Consider the following 23,359-nt stretch of genomic DNA (forward strand, 5'->3'; position numbering starts at 1 on the left):
GCGTTGAAGTGCTTCCAGTGGGGTGGAGTGTGTGTGTGCGCGCGTGTGAGAGAGAGAGCGAGAGAGAGAGAGCTTTTCCTTTTTCCCATCTCTTCCCAGCTGCTGATCGACACAGCGGCAGTTGCTGAGAAAGCGAGGAGACAGAGGTGAGTTGACTCAGCCACGACGTGCATGTTTTCGCTCGATTATCAGTTTGACACGTCACTGCTTCACCCCACTAGCAACCCGTCAATTTTGCGTGAATTTTTTCATAATATTCATTAACGCTTTATCTTTTCTAATTCTACCGAATGCATTTTGGCAAGTTTCATAGCCTTTACCAACGGCGGGATAAACTTTTGGCTTAACTCTGTACCAATTTTGAATTATGATGATCAGATCTTTCATCTCACGCTGAAACATTTACCCTGCATTCGTGGGAAGGAATTAAACAGGATCTCAAAAAAGCTCTGTAATCATTCAACGTATGGTCCAGAAGGGTTATGTATGAACAATAATCAAACATTGATTAGACTATATAAGAAAGTAGGCTATTTAAATTTCATTCAAAATGCTAGAAAATGCACGTTTTTTTCTTGGCAATGACTTGCGCAGGTATGATGCGTAACTCTCCAAGTGTGGAAACTCTCACTGCCTCTTAAGTAGGTTACGATCATCTGGCATGCTATAAATCCGCTATGAAATTACACAGGCCAATTAAGAAATGTTATGGGCCTGTTGGTGGTCAGCGAATCTGTCATTTTCTTGAAAAGTGAAGTTTTTCCACGAATTTATGAGTAGCCTTTTCAAAGTTGTTAGTTGTTAACTTTGCTAGTGAAGTTGGCTACACGTAACGTTAGCTAGATAGCATGCATTCTGTATGTAATTTATTTCCCCTGACTAAAATAATAATAATTAAAGCCGCAAGCGGCGTTGGGAGGGGTCCAAGTATTGGCACTATCGCGCCCCCTATTGAGCGATTTTAAAATGGTTTTGCCCTCATGATCATATACCTTCACCCCACATATCTACTGAATATCATGATGCTTGTATAAAATATTGATGATTTATGGCCAATTTTGTGCTAAGAGACGCTGTCGGATGACTTAGTTGCATCACCATGGATGTGTCCTGGCTGCTTGCCGTAAAAAAGGCCTTTACTATGTCATAACACTTAGATGGCATGCCGTTACACTTAGATGGCCCGGCGTGTATGTAGAGCTGCAGCGCTTCCGTGCGGCAACTAAAAAAGGCGTCACACTAGTGTTGTCACGATACTAAAATTTTGACTTTGATACCGATACCAGGTTTATTATCACGATTCCCGATACTGAAACGATACTGATTCAATACTCGGTACCTAACGATACTGAAATTACCTTAATAGATCAGAAACGTAATGTCCACAAGGGTTGACCTCATTGACCTCATGGTATCATTTTTTAAAACTTTGTCTCGTTTATTTCGTTACTCAGTGAGCAGCGTTTTCACTGCCGTATTGGCATATTTTGGGGCTATTGTCGGGTTTATCTTGTTGCTATGACGGAATACGATTATTTGAGTGGTGAAAGCATATTTTTATGAATGCCCAGATAGATAATATTGTCCATTATGAAGTTCAGACCCTCCCCTCAATGATAAAAACTAGACCCATTACTTAGTTGCGTCGCCATGGATGTCTTAGCAACAAGATAAACCTGAACCTTCTGCACCTGAACTAATAAAAAAGCCCAAATGGCGGGCAAACAATATGGCAGACATAGGTGGTCCCAACAGCAAAGTTGTAGAGCATGTTCGGATGCATAGGTCGATGAAGTTGTATGTTGATCTGACTTATGGTGTGGGAGCTATGGCCTTTTAAGCCTGACCCTTTGTTATAGCACCACCATCTGGCCAACATAGGTGATTTTTAGTGCCTGAGTAGTGAGGGGCCATAAGAACCCATCTACCAAATTTGGTTGCTATAGGACTTATGGTTGCTGAGCCTCAGACACTTTTAGCAGAGAAAAATAATAATAATAATAATAATCCTAACAGATACAATAGGGTTCCACCAGCTTCGCTGCTTGGACCCATAATAATAATAATAATAATAATCCTAACAGATACAATAGGGTTCCACCAGCTTCGCTGCTTGGACCCATAATAATAATCCTAACAGATACAATAGGGTTCCACCAGCTTCGCTGCTTGGACCCATAATAATAATCCTAACAGATACAATAGGGTTCCACCAGCTTCGCTGCTTGGACCCTTAATAATAATAATAATAATAATAATAATAATAATAATAATAATAATCCTAACAGATACAATAGGGTTCCACCAGCTTCGCTGCTTGGACCCTTAATAATAATAATAATAATAATAATAATAATAATAATAATAATAATAATAATAATCCGAACAGATACAATAGGGTTCCACCAGCTTCGCTGCTTGGACCCCGAATGAATAAGCGAATAACCAAGTTGCAACTATAAACAGTAATCTTGCTAGAAGGATAGTATTCCATTGAAAAAGCTACCCAACCTCGGGCATCTAGCTGCGTAAGGTAACTAGCTGTTACTTACAGGTCCAACAGAAAACAGGCCAACTCTGCTTTACTTTTCATCCCCTTGGCGAACTTAGCTGTCGCCACCGAAGAAAAGTAATTCCAGTGTTGACTCTAGGTATTGGATGGGCCCTGTCGGTTGTCTTTTTGCTTCACTATATCTAGGATTCTTCGTATCTGCCATTGCCGCAAACTAGCAACAAACACGTGTTCGCTCATAAACATTCATTATTAATTATCACATGCATACAACGACAAAGTAAGTAGTGGGATTTAAAATAGAACAATTGAAAGCTGTGCACTAAAATGGAGTATGCAAATATTCAATAAATGGCCAGAGGGAGTCATCAGGGAGTAGCTGTTTTGATCAGAAATTAAAATTAATTTCTAATTAATTCATATTTAATTAGTTCATATACTGCGGTGATATACACTCACCAGCCACTTCATTAGGTACTTGCTAGTACCGGGTGTGGTCTTCTGCTGCTGTAGCCCATCTGCTTCAAGGTTTGGCGTGTTGTGCGTTCAGAGATGCTCTTCTGCATACCTCGGTTGTAACGAGTGGTTATTTGAGTTACTGTTGCCTTTCTATCAGCTCGAACCAGTCTGGCCATTCTCCTCTGACCTCTGCCATCAACAAGGCATTTTCGCCCAGAGAACTGCCGCTCACTGGATATTTTCTCTTTTTCGGACCATTCTCTGTGAACCCTAGAAATGGTTGTGCATGAAAATCACAGTAGGTCAGCAGTTTCTGAAATACTCAAACCAGCCCGTCTGGCACTAACAACCATGCCACGTTCAAAGTCACTTAAATCACCTTTCTTCCCCATGCTTGGTTTCAAGTTCAGCAGATCGTCTTGACCTTGTCCACATGCCTAAATGCATTGAGTTGCTCCCACGTGATTGGCTGATTAGATATTTGCGTTAACGAGCAGCTGAACAGTTGTACCTAATGAAGTGGCCAGTGAGTGTACTTAATAATTATAAGACTTATTTCAGTGAAAAACAATCTCTGTGCTATGACACTCAAACGTAGGTAGCCTACTGCACCTGTGATTTTACTTGTGATTTTGTCAACCTCCCCAGGTGCAGCTATGTTTGAGGCGTGGCTGCCTGTTCTTCTGCTCCTCCCCCTGGTGACTTCTGTCCCGCCCCCTTTTGGTACCCCTCCCAGGACATGCCGCCGCTGCTGTGACCATCTGGAGGGCGCCCCTGCCCGAAACCAGATGCCGGAGATTCGCACATACATTAACATGACGATCCTCAAAGGTATTCCTGCTCCGGAATGAACTAAGTGCCTTTTTCAGTTTTCTTTAATGCCACTTGATTCCTAAATTTAAGATTCCCTTATGCCTAAAGTGAGATTTGAACACAGGCCTCTCACTCCAAAAACAGCTAGCTAGAGTCAGCTACAGGGAAATCGTCCCTAGCCAAGGGCAGTGTTGCTATTTTTAATCTGAGGGTTGCGTAGTCAGACAGTGTTGTCACGGTAACCTGCCACAAAGCCTTCACTTTACCGCACCTTACTTATATAGATTGACTTATATTGCACAGGCACTCCAGAGTGACTAACACAGCTTTTATCCTTTTACATACAATCCATTTATGCAACTGTATACTTTGCTGCATGAATTCAGTACCATGCTCAAGGGTACAATGACTCTGCTCCCCCTGGGAACCAAATCTGCAACTTTCGAGTTACAAAGCTTAGTTCTCCAACCACTATGCTACATCTTTATAATTGAACTGCACATACCAGTGCAATATCAATAATAGGTCTATTGCATTTGAGTTGGTCATAAAATACGTAATGCATTTCATGATAGATTATATATTATATATATATATATATATATAGAGTTATTAAACATTAGAACTGTAGGTCTTATTTGCAGCTTATGTTACGCAAAAGTATTTGTGGTTCTTAAGGGTTAAATACGATGAATGTGACCAAGCTGGCTTCATATGGGCTTAATTACTAAGCCCAAGCCTAAAAGAGTCAAATACAGGACATATGGCATTGCTTTATTGTTTGATCTATGCCTCCACAAAATTGCCATAGAGGCCCTGCGACACATTCTAGCAGCTGCCATCAGATTCTAAATCTAGAGGGTTTCTGTGCTATAATTCACCTGTTACATTTTCATTTTTTTTGCCCTCTGGTTAAAGGAGGTTGTTTTTTAAAAACTTCCATTTCTGGATGTGTGTACCCTCCATCCCAGCTGCTGGCGGGGGATGTGCTTTAACCTGGCACTGAACTTGCTCACGTGGCGGAGAGTGCGACTGAGAGCTGTGAATGAGACAACTGCAGAGACCTGCTGTGGAGCGCACTGCACTGTGCGGCTTGCTCAGAGACACGCGTTAAAACATTAAAGTGGAACACTGAGGAGGGGAAAAACGAGGATTTCCTAAAGAAAATATAGCACTTACAGAGAGACAAAGCTGCAGTGCATATTTATTTATATTGTACTTACATATTTATTATGTACATTTTGTATATACACAGATGTGTGAGGTGAAGTCGAACCGGCTTCAAACCGGCGATCCTCAAGTCATAATTCCTGCTCCCCATCAACTCTATTCCACTGTGTGGATGTGGAACAGCAATTTAGCAAGAAACTGCAGAATGAATACTCACATTTACTTATGCTGGAAACCTGAAGTGGTATTTTTACTGAACATATGACTTCATCTTTACACTCACATGAGCAAGTGCGTGAGATTTTGTTGTGAATTTCTGGAGTCGGTATGGTCTGTTCTGTTCAGTGTAATTTACCTGTGCCCTGGCCTCGTTGTGCCTTTTACCTCACAGGGGATAAGGGTGACCGTGGCGATAAGGGGACGCCCGGGAAAGCGGGAGCAGAAGGGCCGCCAGGATCACGGGGGCCTATGGGTCCTAAAGGAACCAAAGGCCAAGCTGGTTCCCCGGGAGATGCCTGCAAAACTCAGCATGCTGCTTTCTCTGTGGGCCGAAGGAAGGCACTGCACAGTGTAGACTACTACCAGGCGCTGGTCTTCGACACGGTCTTCGTCAACCTCCACGAGCACTTCAACATGTTCAAGGGCAAGTTCTACTGCTACGTCCCGGGCGTCTACTTCTTCAACGTCAACATCCACACCTGGAACTTCAAGGAGACCTACATGCACATCATGCACAACGACCAGGAGAAGGTGATCCTGTACGCCCAGCCCAGCGAGCGCAGCATCATGCAGAGCCAGAGCATCATGCTGTCCCTGGAGCAGAACGACGAGGTGTGGGTGCGCCTGTACAAGCGCGAGCGGGAGAACGCCGTGTACAGTGACGACGTGGACGTCTACATCACCTTCAATGGCTACATCATCAAGCCCAGTCTGGAATGAACCCCTAGACCAAGGGTGTTAAACTCAAAGCCCTGGAGGGCCACAGTGTCTGCAGGTATGAGCAGTCAGTCAAGGCTTTGAGAACTAGGTGCATGGACTCTTTAGCCAATCAATGACTTAAATTAATCACTGGTTGGTGAAACATAACTGTAAAACTCCAGGACTGCTGTGGACTCCAGGACAGGAGTTTGTCACTACTGCAATAGACCATTATGAAAATTAGGGGGGTGAGGGGGTGGCGGCATACTCTAACTTTGTTCCCTCAACTTGAAAACTGCCTGAATCTTCGTACTGGCCTCAGGGAAACACATTATCTCCCCTCAGTTACCTTATATTAAAGTTGGATTCAAATAGAGTAAATTCCCTGTGTAAGACAGCGTTGTTGTGGAGGCAAATGAAAACCTCTGCCTGCAGCCACCAGGTTCATTGGCCCCTGCTCACATTTCAGACAGAAGTGATGACTTCTGGCGGCCATCTTGTTGCCTGGCCTTCCAGTGCTGGCCAAACACAACGGACGTGCGGGTCTCTGTACATCTCAGTGATTTCTTGACAGACCGACTGGTTGGTTGGCTGCTCCTGCGGGTGAAAGACTTGATACAGGAATGCACAGGGCATGCTGTTCAAAGTGTCTTATGAGATCAAAGGATTACGCTTGGCTTGCCTGTAGTTTCTCAGGACGTAACATGCTCAGAACATCGTATAGCTCGGCGTGGCTCTCTGTCTCGTCTCGATGCTGTTACAGTTGTGAGGTCACGCATCGGACGAGTGGTTTTTACTGCCTAGCCAAATTCTGCAAACACCTACGGCAGGAAAAAATCAGGCCTCTGATGCTCATAAACGATCGAATGATTAATACCAAAAGAAACATTTGAGACTTCTCCATTTGCTCAAATCGGTTGTGAAGCCTCTCTTCCAGCTTGATGCATAGTTTTGGAGTGGTTTGCGCCAGGAGACGCACTTCAGGCAGTCAGGGAGTAGTACATCAGGAGAGAAAGGAGGAAAATGAATGCAGTAAATCTCTGTGGACGCTGCATTTTTTAAGCCTGCTCCTACGTGGCACTCCAGCATCACAGCGTTTCGACTCAATCACGCGAGAATGAGCTTTTGCCTGAATCCAGTCCAACCACAGAGGAATCTGCCCTTCATTTGCAGTTACGATTTTGATAAAATCAAGGTATAATGAAAGATCTTAATAGGTGCTCAGGTTTATGAGAAAGTTAGGAAAATGGAATATAATGCTAGATATTAAGGCTATAAGTATGTTTATGTTTATATCACTGCCATAAGTGTGCAATTATCACTACACCCCTATGCGATATTAAGTGGAAAAGCTAGAAAGTGGTTACATGTCTGAACCTAAGCTTTATTACTAGCCTCAGGCCTAAATCTGCCTCACCAAGAAAATTCTGTTTCAAGTTCTGTGAATACAAAGCTGACTGACAGGAGTGGAGTCCACTACACAGCTGAACACAGCACAGTTAAACTCTGCACAGCTGAACACAGCACAATTCAACCCTGCACAGCACAACACAACACAGCTGAACACAGCACAAGTAAACTCTGCACAGCTGAACACAGCACAATTCAACCCTGCACAGCACAGCACAAACTCTGCACAACTGAACACAGCACAATTCAACCCTGCACAGCACAGCACAATTAAACTCTGCACAGCTGAACACAGCACAAGTAAACTCTGGACAGCTGAACACAACACAAGTAAACTCTGCACAGCTGAACACAACACAATGAAACTCTGCACAGCTGAACACAACACAAGTAAACTCTGTATAGCTGAACACAGAACAATGAAACTTGCACAGCTGAACTCAACACAATGAAACCCTGCACAGCTGAACACAGCGCAATTCAACTCTGCACAGCTGAACACAACACAAGACAAGACACACATCTGAACTGAGATGTAGCACAAAGGTTCGAGGGTTCTGTCTTCCTTGATGGGCACAGTGTGGTGTATGGTGTGTGTCTGGGTTGTGTCTTCTTGGATGGGCACAGTGTTGTGTAGGTTGTGTGTCTGTGTTGTGTGTGGAGCTCGTGCCATGTCATTGCAGTTTACAGAGACACAATGGAGCTGGTAGTTGCCTGTGTTACAGTGTGATTTGACACAGGACAGAGAGTGCGAGAGAATTAGAAAAAACATCTTCAAAATGCATTGCAATATACAAGCTATTCCTATTCAGAGACAATAAATATGTATCTAAATATGTGTCATCCTGCCATACCCAGAGGGACAGTGAGTATATATGATATCCACACCTATATACACCTATTTACAGTATATAATCTTTATTTATATGCTACTTTTATGTTACTTTTGTGTTTGCAAACTTGTTTGTTCTGCTTTGGCAACACAGTTTCATTTTTCATGCCAATAAAACTCATTTTGAATTTGAGAGATAAGGGTAGTGACAGGTTTGACAGGTAAAGCTGAGCTGTCAGTAGTGTGTGTGTGTGTATGTGTGTGTGTGTGTGCGGACTCTGTAAGATCAGGGTCAAGTTCATATGCAAAGGCCTCTTATCTGTTGTTTTATTCATGCCAGAAACCCAGCTCCAGCAGAGACAAGGATCTCTTACTGTCTGGCTGGGAACTGGAGCTCCAAAATGCCTCCTTAGTCGTTGCATGGTCTTAAAAGAGCTCCAATTACAGCTTTTCAGCCACTGCGAAATACTTACCCACTCTGGCCATCTGTAGAAGGGACACAAACAGGACCAGCAAAGGCAGTGCAGCAGCCTATTGATATGCCTGGTTTAAATGTGTGTCTCTGAATGTGTAATTCACGGTTTAGCTCTTTGCGTGTCGGAACAATTTAGCTCTGCTTGCTGTTTTTTTTCCTCCAAAGCAAACGACTAAACCCAAAAAAATCCTATTTCAAAATACTGTGGTGATTTTCAGTCATGTCAGATTCACAAAATGCCATCCCTGCATGGGTATGCTCGTCCTACTGTGCATGCTTACATACAGGCCCCAGGTTGAGAACCCTGCATTTACTGTACTTAGCATTCGAAAAAGGAGAACAAATCATGGAGCTATATTTCATATTTCAGTCATGACTCTGTGATTAATAAAAATACTAATAATCACCTGGTGGAGCACAATGGACTTTTCTTTAAAAAGATTATTTAAAAAATATCAGTTAACAGACCTCCAGAGTGATTACACAGATAATGAATAATAAAAAAAAACTTACAAACCTTTTATACTGCTGGATATTGCAGTGAAGCTGTTTGGGTTAAGTGCCCTGCTCAAGGATACAGCAGCAATTTCCCAGCTGGGAATCAGACTCACAACCTTGATATTTCCTCTGCACAGATAATAAATGTCATGCATGGAAATTGCCCTAAATTTCAAAAGCAAACCTGCTTTGCCTTTTTGGTAGGCTGGAGAAACTGAAGTAAACTGAAAAGAAAGTAAGACAGAAGCATATAAACTGAAGCATATAAACCTCAAGATGGTTTTCAACTCATTTCACTGTCAGTCCGGGAATTGTTTCAGAATGCAACCACACTATAAACACCATTATCACTGTTTCAAACTGAAAATACTAGTAGGATTTAGCAGACGCAACAACATGGAGTTCAAATAGGTTTCCCCAATGTCACCATAATCATTATGAGATCTTAAATTAACCAGCACGGTTTTGCACCACAGTCACATGAAGTGTTAAATCTTAGTCCTCCAATTAGTGGCTGTGGTAGAATCATGCAGTTCATTTATCAAGCACTATAGGCAGTGCTATGCTATACACAAACTCAGTCCCAAACTTAGTCCAAGGGAATTTATTATTTTTTGGGTTTTTGTTTACAACATCCAATCAGCTGTTATCTGTAGTCTGTAGAAGAGAGTATGTTCGGGATTCAATCAATATTTTTTTTAACTAGATCAACAAAATCAAAAATTACTATTTTGCTTCACAAACATAGGTGAGTTCAGCGTTCACTAAAACTAACTTGTCTATCAAAAGTGGAACCCTTGGATTTATTTGGTTAGGAGAAATATTGATTGATGCACACCTGTTTAATTTACTGACTAATCAATTCATAAATTGATTGATCAGTTGGTTGACAGGCAAAATCATGGTGGAGTCCTAAATACTAAATATTGGGACATATAATTACTGAAAATTCTAAAATGGAAAAAGAAAGGCTTAAAAAGCAAACCTGCATTCTGAATAAAGAAAACTATAATACATAAATGCATGTCCTCAATTACTTAAATTGATTACAAATTTGGCCAGGTGAAAAGCCAGCACACACAGAGGTCCATGGCAGTGGAAAACTGGAATTTTCCAGTTCACCAGGTGGTTGAGCTGTGTGAAAACCCAGGTCTTTGGTGAATACAGACAAGACCGTTCCGTTCCTGACTGTTTCCTCGACCTGAATCCACAGGATCGCTCCAGTTCTGTCCTTCGCTCCATGGACAGGGACTGATTCAGCCCTCTTTCTCTTCGGCCCATGCCTTGATGCTGTCTGGTGCTCCAGATCCATCATCTGGCTCCTCTAAACTGCATTATTCTGAACAATACCATTTGGTCTTCTATTATTCCCGTTAGCTTTCCCCTCAGCTGTAACCTGCTTAACTCATTTAATTTGCTGTCTGTTGCTGGTGTTCGCTCTACTTGCTCTTTTTGCTCAGTCTCTTGCCTTTCTATTCGGTCAAGTATCTTTGTGACAGTTCTCTGTAAAAAAACGCTATGCCAATAAAATTGAATTGAATTTAGATGTGGAAAATGTTTTTAGAGGTATTTGTTGTTATAAGCCAGCAAAATGCATTTAATTATATTTGGTGGAAAAAATAACAATTATAAGCAAATTGTATCCAAGGCTCCCATTTCCTATGACAAAATGGAAACCACAAATATGTTTCAACTTAATGTTGCAACGCTTCAATGTAAAGCATTTTCTAAAAAGAAATAATAACAAGATCAGGTCAAAACCTAGTATATGGCTGGACTGGCCGACCAATGGTGAAACTTCATAACTCGGCTGACCAATGGTGTAACTTCATCACTCAGTCACAGACATTCGCGTTTGTACAGCTGGCCCCACTTTTGCAGTCCAGCCAAAAAACTACAGAACTGGTGTGTCCCATTTCTGCATCTACACTGCCATCTAGTGCTTGTAAGCTTCAATTTCAGGGTATATTTTCCCCCCAACTCTTGAAGGGCAATCAGGGCTGTAACTGTTTACAGATTTCATGTCAACTTCTGCTCTTAATGATTTAATTAGTCCAATCATGTGATTATTGACTTACTTCACAAGCTCAATAATGACAACTCAATATTTCATACTGCAATAAACAGCCAAAATGCTTTAGAACTCTTGTATTACTTGTGTGTCTCACAAATTGAAGAGTAATTACACATGATCAAAACTGCAACAGAAGAAAAACTTTTTTTTAGTGTACCGTACAGTTCGATCTCACAGTTAGGAAAATGCCCCCAGCTATAGTAAAACAGGGAACCGCATACAAAAGGCAAAACACTAATATGAAATGTAATATCAATTTATTATATTTCTTAGCCATAAAATCCAATTGAAGTTTTATTGAAGTTAACATACAATGATTCATAAATAGAACAACAGCATTTTTTTTGATATACCTATATATTCATAAAACTATGCTTCTTCCTCAACAGTAGAATTGAATTTTTTTTCCCCATTTTCTTTCATTAAAAAAACATCTGCACTTCACTCTGTCCAGCAGCAGACCTGGAGTGGTTTGAACTTTACGTTCGTACAAAATAAAACACAGGCACAGCTGATAGCACAGGCTATTTTTTTCTTTTGGACTTTATTATTTATTTATTGGCCATTAAAAAAAAAACAGGCACACAACAATTGTTAAAAACTGACAGACGGTATACCACAATGCATCACCCCAACACTCAGAAAGATGCACGCTGACTTGTACCTCTGTGCACAAGGTAGCAGATGGTTCAGTTTGTCTTTTAGTGTCTTTTAACCCTGGTGTTCGGTTTGGGTCAAATTTGCCCATTTTAAACTTTGTAAAAAAGGAAAGACACTTTTGGGAGATGTATTTCATAACCAGTGACTAAATGTAAATTTCGTTCTTGTTGTGTGTTTCTATTTGTTGTCCATCATCTGGATTATTTGCATTACATCTTTTTCCAATATGGTTTCTTTGGATATAATAGGACAAACATGAAAAAGATATGAGAATGTCAGTTCAAGAGCATAAACATCATTAATCTATGGGATGAGAACCTTGTTTAAGTGTAATTTTTCACAGATAAACATGGTTTATGCCTCCATGCCTTCATTATAGTGGATTTTTATATAAATCACATCTTCAAAAAAAATGCTTTTATTGTTAAATGTGGTCCAGCAGAGGTAAATGACAACCATTGACCATATATATTGCATATATTGTTTGGAATTGAGAACAAGATCATGTTTATTGAGCATTTTCATACATAATGAGTAATTTTATTTCTCTATTGCTTTAACATTCCAAATATGTCCAGGGTCTATTTGACTCAGCTTATAGTTTCACAGGTGCTAATAAGTAAACAGAACACAAGGGTTAATGGAGGGCAGCCATCCAATAAGTGTTTTTCAGATCTCTTTAAATTACCAATACCCTCTGAAATGGGAAGAGGGCTGACAGTGGGTCAGTCAAAAGCACCAGTTGATGGCTGAGACTGGCCAGATGTAAGCCAGCAGGCATAGTGGTGCTCCAGGCCGGTGGCCAGGTCATCCTTGCTCAGGCACAGTAGGAATTATAGGACTGCGGACTGCTGTTAATTTGGTATGCTCAGCTATAGTCTTGCTGGTGTTCGTGCCCTCAAAGTACAAAAACAGGAGCATCCAGAGTGTTTGAGGTCAACTCCTATAATGAAAAGCTCTTCCTGCCGCCAATTTGAGGGCCTCTGGGTGAAGCTGCCCGACTGGGTTTTCAGCCACTGCTGCACAATTAAAGCTCTGGTCCAGGGGAGGACACTCCAGCGGAAGGACGTCTTGGCCTCTTTCTGTCCCCGCTGTTGCGTACTTCTAGAGGGACCCAACACCTCCCCCTAGAGGGATTGCACAATAACTGTGATGGCCAATCTCTGACACAGGCCCAGAGACACAGAAAAGGACAGGACACAGACAGAAAAGGGGGGGTTGGGGGGTTGTGTTAGGTTTAATGACAACACAGACAGATATGGAGGGTGCTGGAGAAAACGATGATAATAACAGTGGATAGACAGAAAGAGGGGTATTATAAAACTAAAGACAGTGAGAGAAAAGCAGAGACACTGATTTTAGCTAACTACATGCATGTGGCAGTGTTGACAGCTTTGAGCTACCCATCTAATTGCTAAGTTACTGCTGTTTACTGCTATCTAGCAGAACAAGCAACAAACTAGGACTGTATTTAGTATTTCACACATAAACAACACATAAAACTATAGTTATTGTTGAGAACACCTATTTTCTGTAGGACAATATTTAATATTCTTGGGAAAGCACGTGGCAAACTAAATGTACCCTTTTTGAAACCTTTCCTTGACTGACGGATCCCTATAAAATACCACCAACACGAAGTAACACCAGAAATTGTTTTTTTAAAAAAAAATTTTTTTTTGTGACGTCAGCCAAATACGTCCGTGTCCGGGAAATGTTAGCCAAAGTTTGCCAACATATTCATATTTTTCCCGTTAACCTGAGGTGCGTTCAAGTTCAGCGAACAGCTCTGGTTCCTTTAAACATTCGTCAATGCTGTGCGCGGCTAACAGAAATGGCAGCCAAAAGAGCAACGTATGCACATCTAGCCGGGAAATGCTTCGAGACAAGTAGGCCTAAGTTGGTTGGCATATACTGTCATACTTGAATGTCACAATGTTTTAAGTTTTTCTGATAAGTGGATAATTATCATATTTAGTTTTCTCTTGCTAGATAATGTCTAGTGTATCAATAATATCAAACTGTAAATAAAAAAAAAACTGCAAGAGTGTATTTGAGTTAGTTAGCTAGCTGGACAGGTAGTTAGCTACCTTATAACTCGCTATCATTCCATGTAAAATTATGATTAAGGCCGGTTCTGTAGTTGTATGTGTTTATTAGTTATCTGAAGTATTCGAATATCACGGAAGCTGCAGCAAAACGACCATTAGTTTCGTGTCTTTATTTAAAATTTGTTAGTGGCCAAATTTAATTAAAACCGGTCGACGACCACCGTTAGCATTGAACGTACGCCTTGTGGTGGTCTAACAAGTGGCGTTGTGGTGTAACTGGATCTTTAATGGATTATAGCAGTCCTCATAGTTCGAGGCAATGGGTATTAAACGCAAGGCTGAATTTCGTAAATAGGCTACAATAGCTGTACCATGGAGCTTGTCAGTGCGATTTTAAACTAACCCATGTGGACGTAGTTTTAGATTTATGTTAACACAAATTACTTACACAGAGGCAACAGAAAAACACAACTTTTGCAACCATTGTTATCGGTGTTGCTGTTTCTATAAAAATGTCTTTCCATGGTTCAGTGACCCCTCTCGACGCCCCCCCCCCCCGCCAAAACGCAAACAAACCAAAAAATAAATTATTGCTGCCTGTGGAGCAAAGAATCAGGAGGCCACTGAGTTGGATGTGATCTGGGGGCCGTGCAGCATTGGCATTCAGGCAGAAACAAAATGTACTTGAAGTCTCTGACATTCCAGCATGGGTTAAAAAAAATAAATAAAAATGATGCCACGCTGTGCCAGTTCTTTAAATAAACCCATTAAAAGCAACTGCTTTGTTTTCATTCAAATGTCGTATGAATCACATTTTTGTTTCTGCCAGGATGAATAGCTGTGCTTTCACAAAATGCCCAATTACTGTACCAACTCAACAGACGCTACTTTTGTGAACCCCTCTTTGTCTGGTCTAGAATGCCGGACAATAGAGGCAAATTCATGTTCTTGCACAGCACAAGTCTTCTGTGGTTTAAATGCAGTGTTTTCACAGAGGAAACAAGCGTGCTCTTCTTGGACTGTTTTAATCACACTTTGTAGATAAATGTTAAATCCAAAAATGACTCGGCGTTACCATGTACACACTTGTAAAAAATGAGTGTTTTTGGGTCAGATACAGACAGTTAAAATGTGATAAATAAAATAATAGAAGTGGAAAACTACATATGGATGCATACATTTCTAAAAAGAACATAGCTAAATGCACAAATAGAAAATGATTGTATTAGTATAAAGTATATAAATTGAGGTTGATGGAAAGGGCATTATAATCAAGTACAGTAGTTAGTTTTCCCTTAACCTTAAAGTTCTGTTAAGTTATGATTGAATAAGTTGTACATTGAACCAACGTGTGGACTAACCCCTGAACCCAAAAAAAATTATTTTTTTTTTGCAAATTGACACAGCCCTCCAATTTTGTGAATCCTTGTCCTCCACAGGCTGCATATTTGTTCAAAAATTTCACTTTCCATCTAATCTATCTATCCAATCCAGGAACAAAACAATAAATTAGAACATTGACATAAACAATGACGTAGCAAAAAAAACAACAACCATATTTATAGTATAAGTGACAGAGACAACGCACAAAGAAAACTGTACAGGATTGTCCACTTTCCCTTACCGTTCTCTGTCCCTCCCTCCATCACATTGGTTTTGTTTCATAAGGCTGTAGGAAACGCTGAGTTTTGCAACAGCCAAAGTGCTTAAAGGCATTTTGTACATGTAATTTAAGTTGTAGAATTCATTTCACTGCAAAGAACAAATGATTTCTCAGTACCACATTACAGAGTGAGAACAAATAACCATAGATGTGGGAAAAATACACAATTAAAATCTTGTTCTCAAAGTGACAATCTTGTTCCCACTGGCAGATAATTGAGCCTCTACCAGCACTGATGTCACACCTCTTTTTTTCCAAAAAGTAAAAACCCTCTTTGATTACATTGACTCTTCCAGTATTTTAGTTGTCATTTTATTACTGCATAATTTTTTGAGGCTAGTCTAATAAAGACAGTTTTCAGGTTTTACATTTTTAATTAACAAAATGTATTGGCTGATGTGAACTTTGAATGGAACCTTTGAAAATTAGTAGTACTGCCAATGTTTCAGTGAATCATCTAATGAGTGCATTATTTTTTAATAATCACCATTTACTTAGACTTTTTGGTCCTTGTGTGTTTGCTATAGAGATGCAGTGCACCATATAGGCCTATTAGATTGGTTTCTACCTTCTACATGTTTTTAACAATCCCTGCAACATGGAAAAGCATTGTATTGCATTACTGGTCTGGCCTTTAGCCTGCTGTACTTGCTTTACTGCATGCTCTGTATTTATCACTACAGAATGTCACAGATTTGGTCTTTTGAAAAGGTTCTGTAGATACCTCAGGTTATTATAGAACTTAGAACTTAGTGTACTACACTGAAATGAATTTACTAAATATGAGAACAACATTCACAGTGGACGCTATATTTATTTATTTTTTAATGTCAACCATTCGGATTATGGAATAAAATTGGGCATAATCCCAGTAATGAAAAGAATTAGGCCTAATATAGAAAACTGTGTGCTGTACTTAAAATGTATTTAATGAACTGATGAATCCTTGATCAAAGCATAAAAAAATAATCAGTCATTACATGTCATTACTGTCAGTCTGTTAAAAGTCTTTGGCATTCATATTTATTTATTAATGCTGGTAAAACTGGTCCCACACATTGCCTGCACTGATGTACAGTGTGACAGCTCATTATGTTCCATTTATGAGTAACAGCTGACATGTAGATATTCCCACTCTGTTATGTTTTATCTCATTTTTTTTTTGATTCTCAGATTCTAACACAAAACGTGACATGTTCCTTCCTCATTTTTAGAGTCAGGATTTTCATGTGGTTGGCCGAAGTTCTCTTATTATTCAAACCATATTCTCATCACAAGGACAGAAGAAGTTAAGAAAGCCATCATGTGTGACAGCAGTTTCCCTCTTTTCTCTGCTCACTCTCTTTCTGTTTTGGTTTTAAAAAGCCCCCTGGTCGAGGATTTGCTATAGCAATGATAAAAATAGTGGTTTGTGCCCATGAAGCCCATGAAGTAATTTTATTTTGAAATGTCCTTTCTAAAGCACTGCCAAATGGTGATATTTGAAGAGGCTCATATTAGGAGCACACAAACAGGCTTTAAGGCTCAAGCTCAGTGTGATCTTCACTGCAGCATCCAGGGAGGATGTCACCATCACAGGGCACACTATAAAAAGAGCCAGAGTGCCCTGTGGGAGAGTCCATGCTGTCGACTCTCTGCCCTCTGGAGTGACGAGGTGTTTCAGTGCAATCATCTGCCAGCTGGGAAGAGGCGGTTATATTGTCACGAGACACTTTCCAATGAGGGACCCTATTTTCTGCTACTGTAATGTAAATATGCTTTTTCTCACAGCCTTGGGAAAAGGACAGGCGAAAATGCATGATCTCTGAGGGGGGGTACCATTCTGAGAGGTCTTTAAGGGGAGTATTAAAAAAAAACTTGGGTAGTTTTTTGTTTTCCGTGTTCAACCCCTCTCCTTTTCTTGCAGTGCCCCCAGGGTTGTTCCTAGTTGGTGGTTCAGGTCTGCTGAAGCCTGATGTTTTCTGCATTCTCACAAACACAGGTATGTGTGTCTTCATGACCTGCCCTTGCTGATTCACACTGCCTCCATTTGCCTTTGTGCTTCCCTGTCCTTTTGTCCTGCTCTGCATAGTGCTACATACACCATGACATCTGAGAATAGGGCAGCCTTGTTTCAGGTCCCTTATTCTCTTTGAGTATCCTTGCCTTGAAGCTACTACTGATACCACGACTAGCCTCCACGCATCAGTTGACTGTTTGTCACCACAGGCAATCCTGACATTACCAGGCTAGTTAAAAATGAACATTTCCCCTGATCCCTGGGTCTACATAACACGAGGGTCAAGTAAGAAAGCTCTCAAAAAGGACACCCAGCTGTGGCAAGCAAGAATCACCTAAAGATATTATGTTGTATTTTCATTTTTATGTTTGTCACCAGTCAAGAATTTAGAATTCAGATACTGCTTTAGACCACACTTTTAACTCACAACTGAGTACAGGCAGAGATAGGAGAAGACTGGAAGCAGATCAAACATGAGGGAGTGGCTATGATGTCATCCTGGAATGGGTCAATGATGTAGGACACTATGACACCAAATACGGAAATGACCCATCTGGTCCCCACAGGATTTAACCCAAGCTTCTCACTGAACCATTTGCTGTCAACTTCCCCAGTCCCTCCCTCACTTCCAACCAAAGCACCACTACACCCTCATAGCCTATAGCACCCCGGGCTCCTGTTGAAAGGAGGAATGGGATTCAGGGAGGAAATTAATTGAGGGGCTGATAAAGACGATTATCTTTTCCCCTTAAACTTGTGGAACTTCCAGAAATGCATCCCTTTACAATACCCATCACCTCCTGTGGATAATACTACCCTACTCTACCCTATTCTCTTAGCTGTAGGGGTTCTCCAGCATATAACAGTAGCGCTCAAAGTTATCCAGCAGGTACTTGGGGGCATACATGTGCTCCTTAGGGTCTGATGGGGGGTACTCCTGCACTGACCCGTCGAACCAACCGCCAGTCCGGATCAGCTGCTTAATATAGTTAATGTCACGTTTGTCCTCATAGTCCCCCCAGCGGGGGAAGTCCCCATTCTGGGCTGAGATGAGCTTGAGGTGGATACCCTCAGGCCTGAAACACCAGGAGCAGTGCCAGCCGGCAAAGTGGAAGGGGCTTCCGATGGACCATTGCACCAGGATGTGACCCGTGTCATTCTCATACCGTCGGAAGCCTGGCATGGTATAGTACTCCCTCCTTCGCAGCTTGATACCATCATTTTCATAGACAGCATTCAGCATGCCCACCGTGCACCCGGACACCACCTCCAGGGAGCCCAGCTGCTTCCAGAAGAATCCATAGAGGGACTTGCGCATGTGAATGGCAAAAGGCTCTGTCCAGCCATTGAAAAGCTTGAGGAAGAGGACCCCCTCTTGGGCAGGGATCTCATCAGCATCATTGATGATGAAGATGTCATCGGGCCGTACCCCTCGCGCCCGGGACATCCCATTGCGAGTCAGAAAGGTGCGCAGGTAGTCATCAGCAATCCAGCCATCCTGCCGTCCACCCTCAGGGAAGTGATCTAGGAGTACATAAAGTATCTTGTGCTGCACATAGTCATAGGTCCCGTTAAGGAGGAGCTGGAGGAATTGCAGTGATCGGGACTCGCCATAAGCTGTGAAGTTGGACTCACACACAAGGAAGAGGTCCACGGCTTGGGCCAGCTCATGAAAACGGGCGTGGAGGAGGTCGAACTCGTGGTTGACATTGATAGCATTGATAACCCTACGGGGCACCTCCCTGGGGGTCAGCCTGTCCTTAGTGGGCAAATTGGAGTGCTGCACCATGGTGGGGATGCCACAGTAAGGGCCATGCCAGCCCTGTCGGCAAACGCACCTCACCAGTCTCCTGCCCCGCTGGGGCCTAGCCCGAGGCGAGTGGGCGGTGTTCTGGTGCTGTAAGATCCTGCGGTGGCCTGCTAACCTTGCACCTTCTCTCACTACACTGTCCTTCGGGGTGGCCATCTCTGTCCCCTGCCTGAAACACAGGGCTCCAGCTTTGGTGCGCACAAAGTAGGGTGTGGTGTCATCGTGGAGCTGGAAGCTGTGCCGGTGGAGGTCCCTTAGTGTCCCCATGGGGTCTGGGAGAGCGAACATCTGAGGACTCTTCCTCACTGCTGCATCCTTCCTGTTTTGGTAATTGGGCCGTACTCCATCGCGAGGGCTGGGATACCAGGCAATCAAATCCTTAGGTAGAAAAAAGAATACATCAACAGACATTGAACTGCTGCTATCTACCTGTAATAACACAACACTCTTTGGAACCCCCACATATCTCATCTTGATTACCTGCCCTGAACCACCTCTCCCTGGATTCATTCACATTCATTGACCCATATTAGGAAGAAGACTGCAACTCACCTTGTCCATCTCCCTGTCCAGCTCCATGCTGTCTTGTGCCTCATTATCAGACAGCCTCATGGCTAGGGCTGGACCCCCTTCCAGTAGGGCACTAGATAGTGGGGTAGTCCTCTCCTTCCAGAACATACCAGCCACCATGATGAAGGATTTGATCTTGGGATAGGGGGCAGAGAGTTCCCTCAGCAGGGAGACGTAGTGCAGGGCCTTGTAGTAGTGCAGGAAGGAGATGACGCACAGGCCCACTGTGCAAAACAAGAACACTTTGTGCCGTCGCATTTTCATCCTGCAGGGGGAGACAGAGAGAAAAGTTTCCCATTGGATGCTCTCACCAGCATTATTGTATTAAGAAACAAGTGTTTACAGAAGGGTTGACCCAAAAAAAGGAACACTGCCAACATTAGCGAGAGGGATTGGATTATTCAATTATTCAATCACGTTCAATCAGCTGTCACATCAAAGTTTCCCTTTAAATAACTCTGGAATTGTTTTGGGACATTTAGCACCAGTCATCCATGGGGAGATTACTGAGAGCTAAACCTCACATTGCATGCCACATTTGCTATTACTCGGGTGAAAAATGGGTTGATTTTTCCTCTTATCAAAAAGCTAATAACATTAATAATTCATTAATAATCATTGTAAAGTATTTCACATTTAAACTAAGTATGTAGGCCTATTACTCCTCAAAATGAACAGGTGCTTCATTATTACAATGGAAACACAAATGTGAATGTGGGTCCTGTTCGTATCAGTAATTATGCGATATCATATGCATTCTCTGTTGTGATGGTGCCATTGGGAAAAATATGGCCGTGCTAGAGAGATAGGGAAGAGGGGCAGAAGAGGGACAAAGCGAGTATGAAACATAGAGAGGGAGATAGATGGTGAGGGAGATTACGTGATACTTAGTGTGTGTATCATGACATGATGACGGACCGGACTATGGTTTTCAATGAATTCGACTAACCCAAGTTGATTAAAAATGGCTTAATCTGTGTTTTTCTGCATTGCTGTGGATTCTCTCACACACTGTGACTGGCCCACTTGTCTCCATCTCAATTGTCTACATTCCAAAGCTTCTCATAATGGTCTACCTTGTTCCCATTTAGTGCAGGACACTCATTTGAGACACTGCTGTCAGCAGACCTTTTGTGCTTCCTTAATGCAGCTTTTGGCTACAACTGTAAACACAGGTGGGGAGGGGCTGGATGGGAGACAGCGCTGTCTCTGTACCATCCTGTTTTCTCATAATCTCTTTCTCTTTTCGATCTCTTCTATCTCTTTCTCTGGATCTATTTCTCTCTGAAAAAAGCAACTGGTCCAAAGCTGAACAGAAACACCCATTTTAACCTCAGCTTTACAGTGAATAGTACAGTACAGCTTTACTCATAGGACAGACTGTCTCTTCCTTTCTAAAAAAAAAATCTCCAGGAGGGTGAAGACACATTTCTGCTACCAGAACCAAAACCAGCCAGAACAGTTCACCCCCACTAATCAAATCTAGGTAATAACTGTAAGCCCGTCCTGCTGCAGTGTCAGATTTGTGGGGTGCAGACTAATGCTTGTATGCTTAGGGAAGAATAGTCATTTCTACTTTGCAGTCCACCAGTTGAGCTATGCAGTCACAACAGTGGAGGACCATGCAGCTGGCAACAGGCTGACTCCAAGGCCCCTGCTGACCAGAGGGGTTGCTAATGAGTATAGGATAGCAAATTCTGTACTGAAAACCGTCCCTCTCCAATTGACAGTTGCTGATTATGAGTGGCTGGGTAGGACTCAATCTCAGGATTTCATCCTTAGCGTCGCTGGTGCAGATGGACACGCGTGAGCCCAAAGCACAGTGCTTTTTCTGTAAAAATTCCACAACTTGGCCAATGTCCACTGAAGCCAGGATAGAATGGTGTAAATGACTGCTCGATCTAGCAAAGGGTAACAGTTGGGGTTTAACAGAGACTGTTCTTTTACTGGTGGCCAAAGGAAAGTTTATATCAAATGGCCCTTTTACTCTTCCAGCAAACTATGAAAAACATTTTTGCTGGCTAATCTTGGGACATAAGTGCTCTTAGAAGCCTAAGCAGATATTTGGCCAAGAGTAAATATTAACCTTTCTTCTCTTTGTGCTGGAAGACTTCCGCAATAGTTTAAATGTCGTGAACACCAAACTCTTTCGTTCGTACAGAACAGTGTATCAGAATTCTATATTTTACTCAAAATCGAATTAATTAATTTTGTGTCTAAAACCCTTTTTTTTTTTACAGCAGCATTATCGGCATTGCAGAGCATTTCCTTTGGCATAGGCAAACCCGTACAACAATGCTCTTTTATCTTTGATAAGATAAAAGCATGTTTTGATCCGTTACTAGGCATGGCTCTTGCTGTTTGGGGTGGGGTGGGGGTGGGGGGGTTACTCTTGGTTACAAGGTATATATACTGTATATATGTGTGCCATCCACTATGCTAAAATATCTGGGCTATACTGTAGCGCCCTTTATTGTGATACTGGTGATATCTTTCAAATTCACCATTTTATTTTATGTCAAAATGTAGTCTGGACTTCCTTGCCCTCTGGAATGGTTTTCATTTGTATATAAAGTTCTTTCACAAAATGCTTCTCATTTTGATAATTACTAATGCATGCAGACATGCATTCTAAACTGACTTGTTTTTCATATTTAGGCAAATAGCATCATAACTTCTGTGCATTCTCGGAATACTACACAATTCTTGAAAAAAATTTTAATTCCTGATTCCAGTGGGTCACTTTCACAACAAGACCACACGACAACACCTGATCAGTGAGAAATGTACATATTTTCAAACTTGTTGTTTTAAACAAGTAAAAGGAGTGTCTTGTAAAAGAGGCTTATGTTTCAAGGCAATCCCTGGAGTAAATAAAGGAAATAGAAAGTTAAATATAAATATGAATGTATTTAGTCTGTGAATCTGTTCCCTAGGTGCTGTAATTTGGTGTGATGGTATCATCCCAACTACTCAAACATTACAGAGTAGTTAGTAACTGATTAGCTTGTATTTTCTGTACACCTATGCACATATTTGTGCACTTGCTGCCTTGCTGTACCCTTACTATAACTATGGATACGGTTAAATTTTCACCATCGGAGATGGTGGCAGTGGAGGGCCACTGATACACCTGGTTGATCACCCACCCCCCCCGCCCACCCCCCAACTCTCTCACCTGTGCCTTTTCCTCTTTTGCCTCCGTGGCGGTTTTCCTAAGGCCAACTTCATTTGTGCCTAAGACCGACTCCACTCTGGCTTTTCTCGCTGCCACAGGGAATGTGGATCTCACCTGACAATGCATCTCCCACGGTTGATCTCTCAACCAATCGCTTTTGCACTGTGCAGAATATGATGCCGCTCTCTCTCTCTCTCTCTCTTCCTCTCCCTCTCTCTCTCTAACCCTCGGGAGGGTTGGGTTTGGGTGAGAGATGATCAGCTTTCC

The 23,359-nt window shown here is 41.9% G+C and overlaps 2 protein-coding genes across 6 annotated transcripts in view; one reads left to right on the forward strand and one right to left on the reverse strand.

Moving 5' to 3' along the window:
• Positions 1-23,359, reverse strand: part of LOC118216814 (beta-1,4-mannosyl-glycoprotein 4-beta-N-acetylglucosaminyltransferase-like) — a 45,087-nt gene that overhangs the window by 5,489 nt on the left and 16,239 nt on the right. For 2 of the 4 annotated variants that reach the window (XM_035398334.1, XM_035398333.1), the window contains exons 2-3: positions 19,897-20,179; positions 16,543-19,722 (exon numbers count right to left, since the gene is read on the reverse strand). The exons of 1 other annotated variant lie outside the window; for it this stretch is intronic. In XM_035398334.1, the coding sequence (XP_035254225.1) occupies positions 18,370-19,722; positions 19,897-20,178 (1,635 nt within the window). In that variant the 5' untranslated portion in view covers position 20,179 and the 3' untranslated portion in view covers positions 16,543-18,369. Of the gene's footprint in view, positions 1-16,542; positions 19,723-19,896; positions 20,180-23,092; positions 23,303-23,359 lie in introns of those variants that run through there. One more of the 4 variants, XM_035398332.1, reaches the window with a different exon arrangement.
• LOC118216819 (complement C1q tumor necrosis factor-related protein 1-like) lies at positions 64-8,995 on the forward strand. Of its 2 annotated transcripts, none has more exons than XM_035398340.1 (3): positions 64-146; positions 3,620-3,802; positions 5,346-8,995. In XM_035398340.1, exons 2-3 carry the CDS (start codon positions 3,628-3,630, stop codon positions 5,891-5,893), a joined length of 723 nt encoding a protein of 240 aa, XP_035254231.1. In that variant the 5' UTR covers positions 64-146; positions 3,620-3,627; the 3' UTR covers positions 5,894-8,995. The 2 variants fall into 2 exon arrangements, with proteins under 2 accessions (XP_035254231.1, XP_035254232.1); XM_035398341.1 differs by having other exon boundaries at positions 122-146; positions 3,708-3,802.

The sequence above is a fragment of the Anguilla anguilla genome, chromosome 17 (genome assembly GCF_013347855.1).
Source record: "Anguilla anguilla isolate fAngAng1 chromosome 17, fAngAng1.pri, whole genome shotgun sequence".
NCBI classification, from domain to species: domain Eukaryota; kingdom Metazoa; phylum Chordata; class Actinopteri; order Anguilliformes; family Anguillidae; genus Anguilla; species Anguilla anguilla.

Bases quoted from the DNA above. Each gene is read 5' to 3' on its own strand.
- LOC118216819 (XM_035398340.1), top strand. From the start codon at position 3,628: ATGTTTGAGGCGTGGCTGCCTGTTCTTCTGCTCCTCCCCCTGGTGACT. The intron at 3,803-5,345 runs GTATTCCTGCTC...TTTACCTCACAG, and splicing joins TAACATGACGATCCTCAAAG to GGGATAAGGGTGACCGTGGC.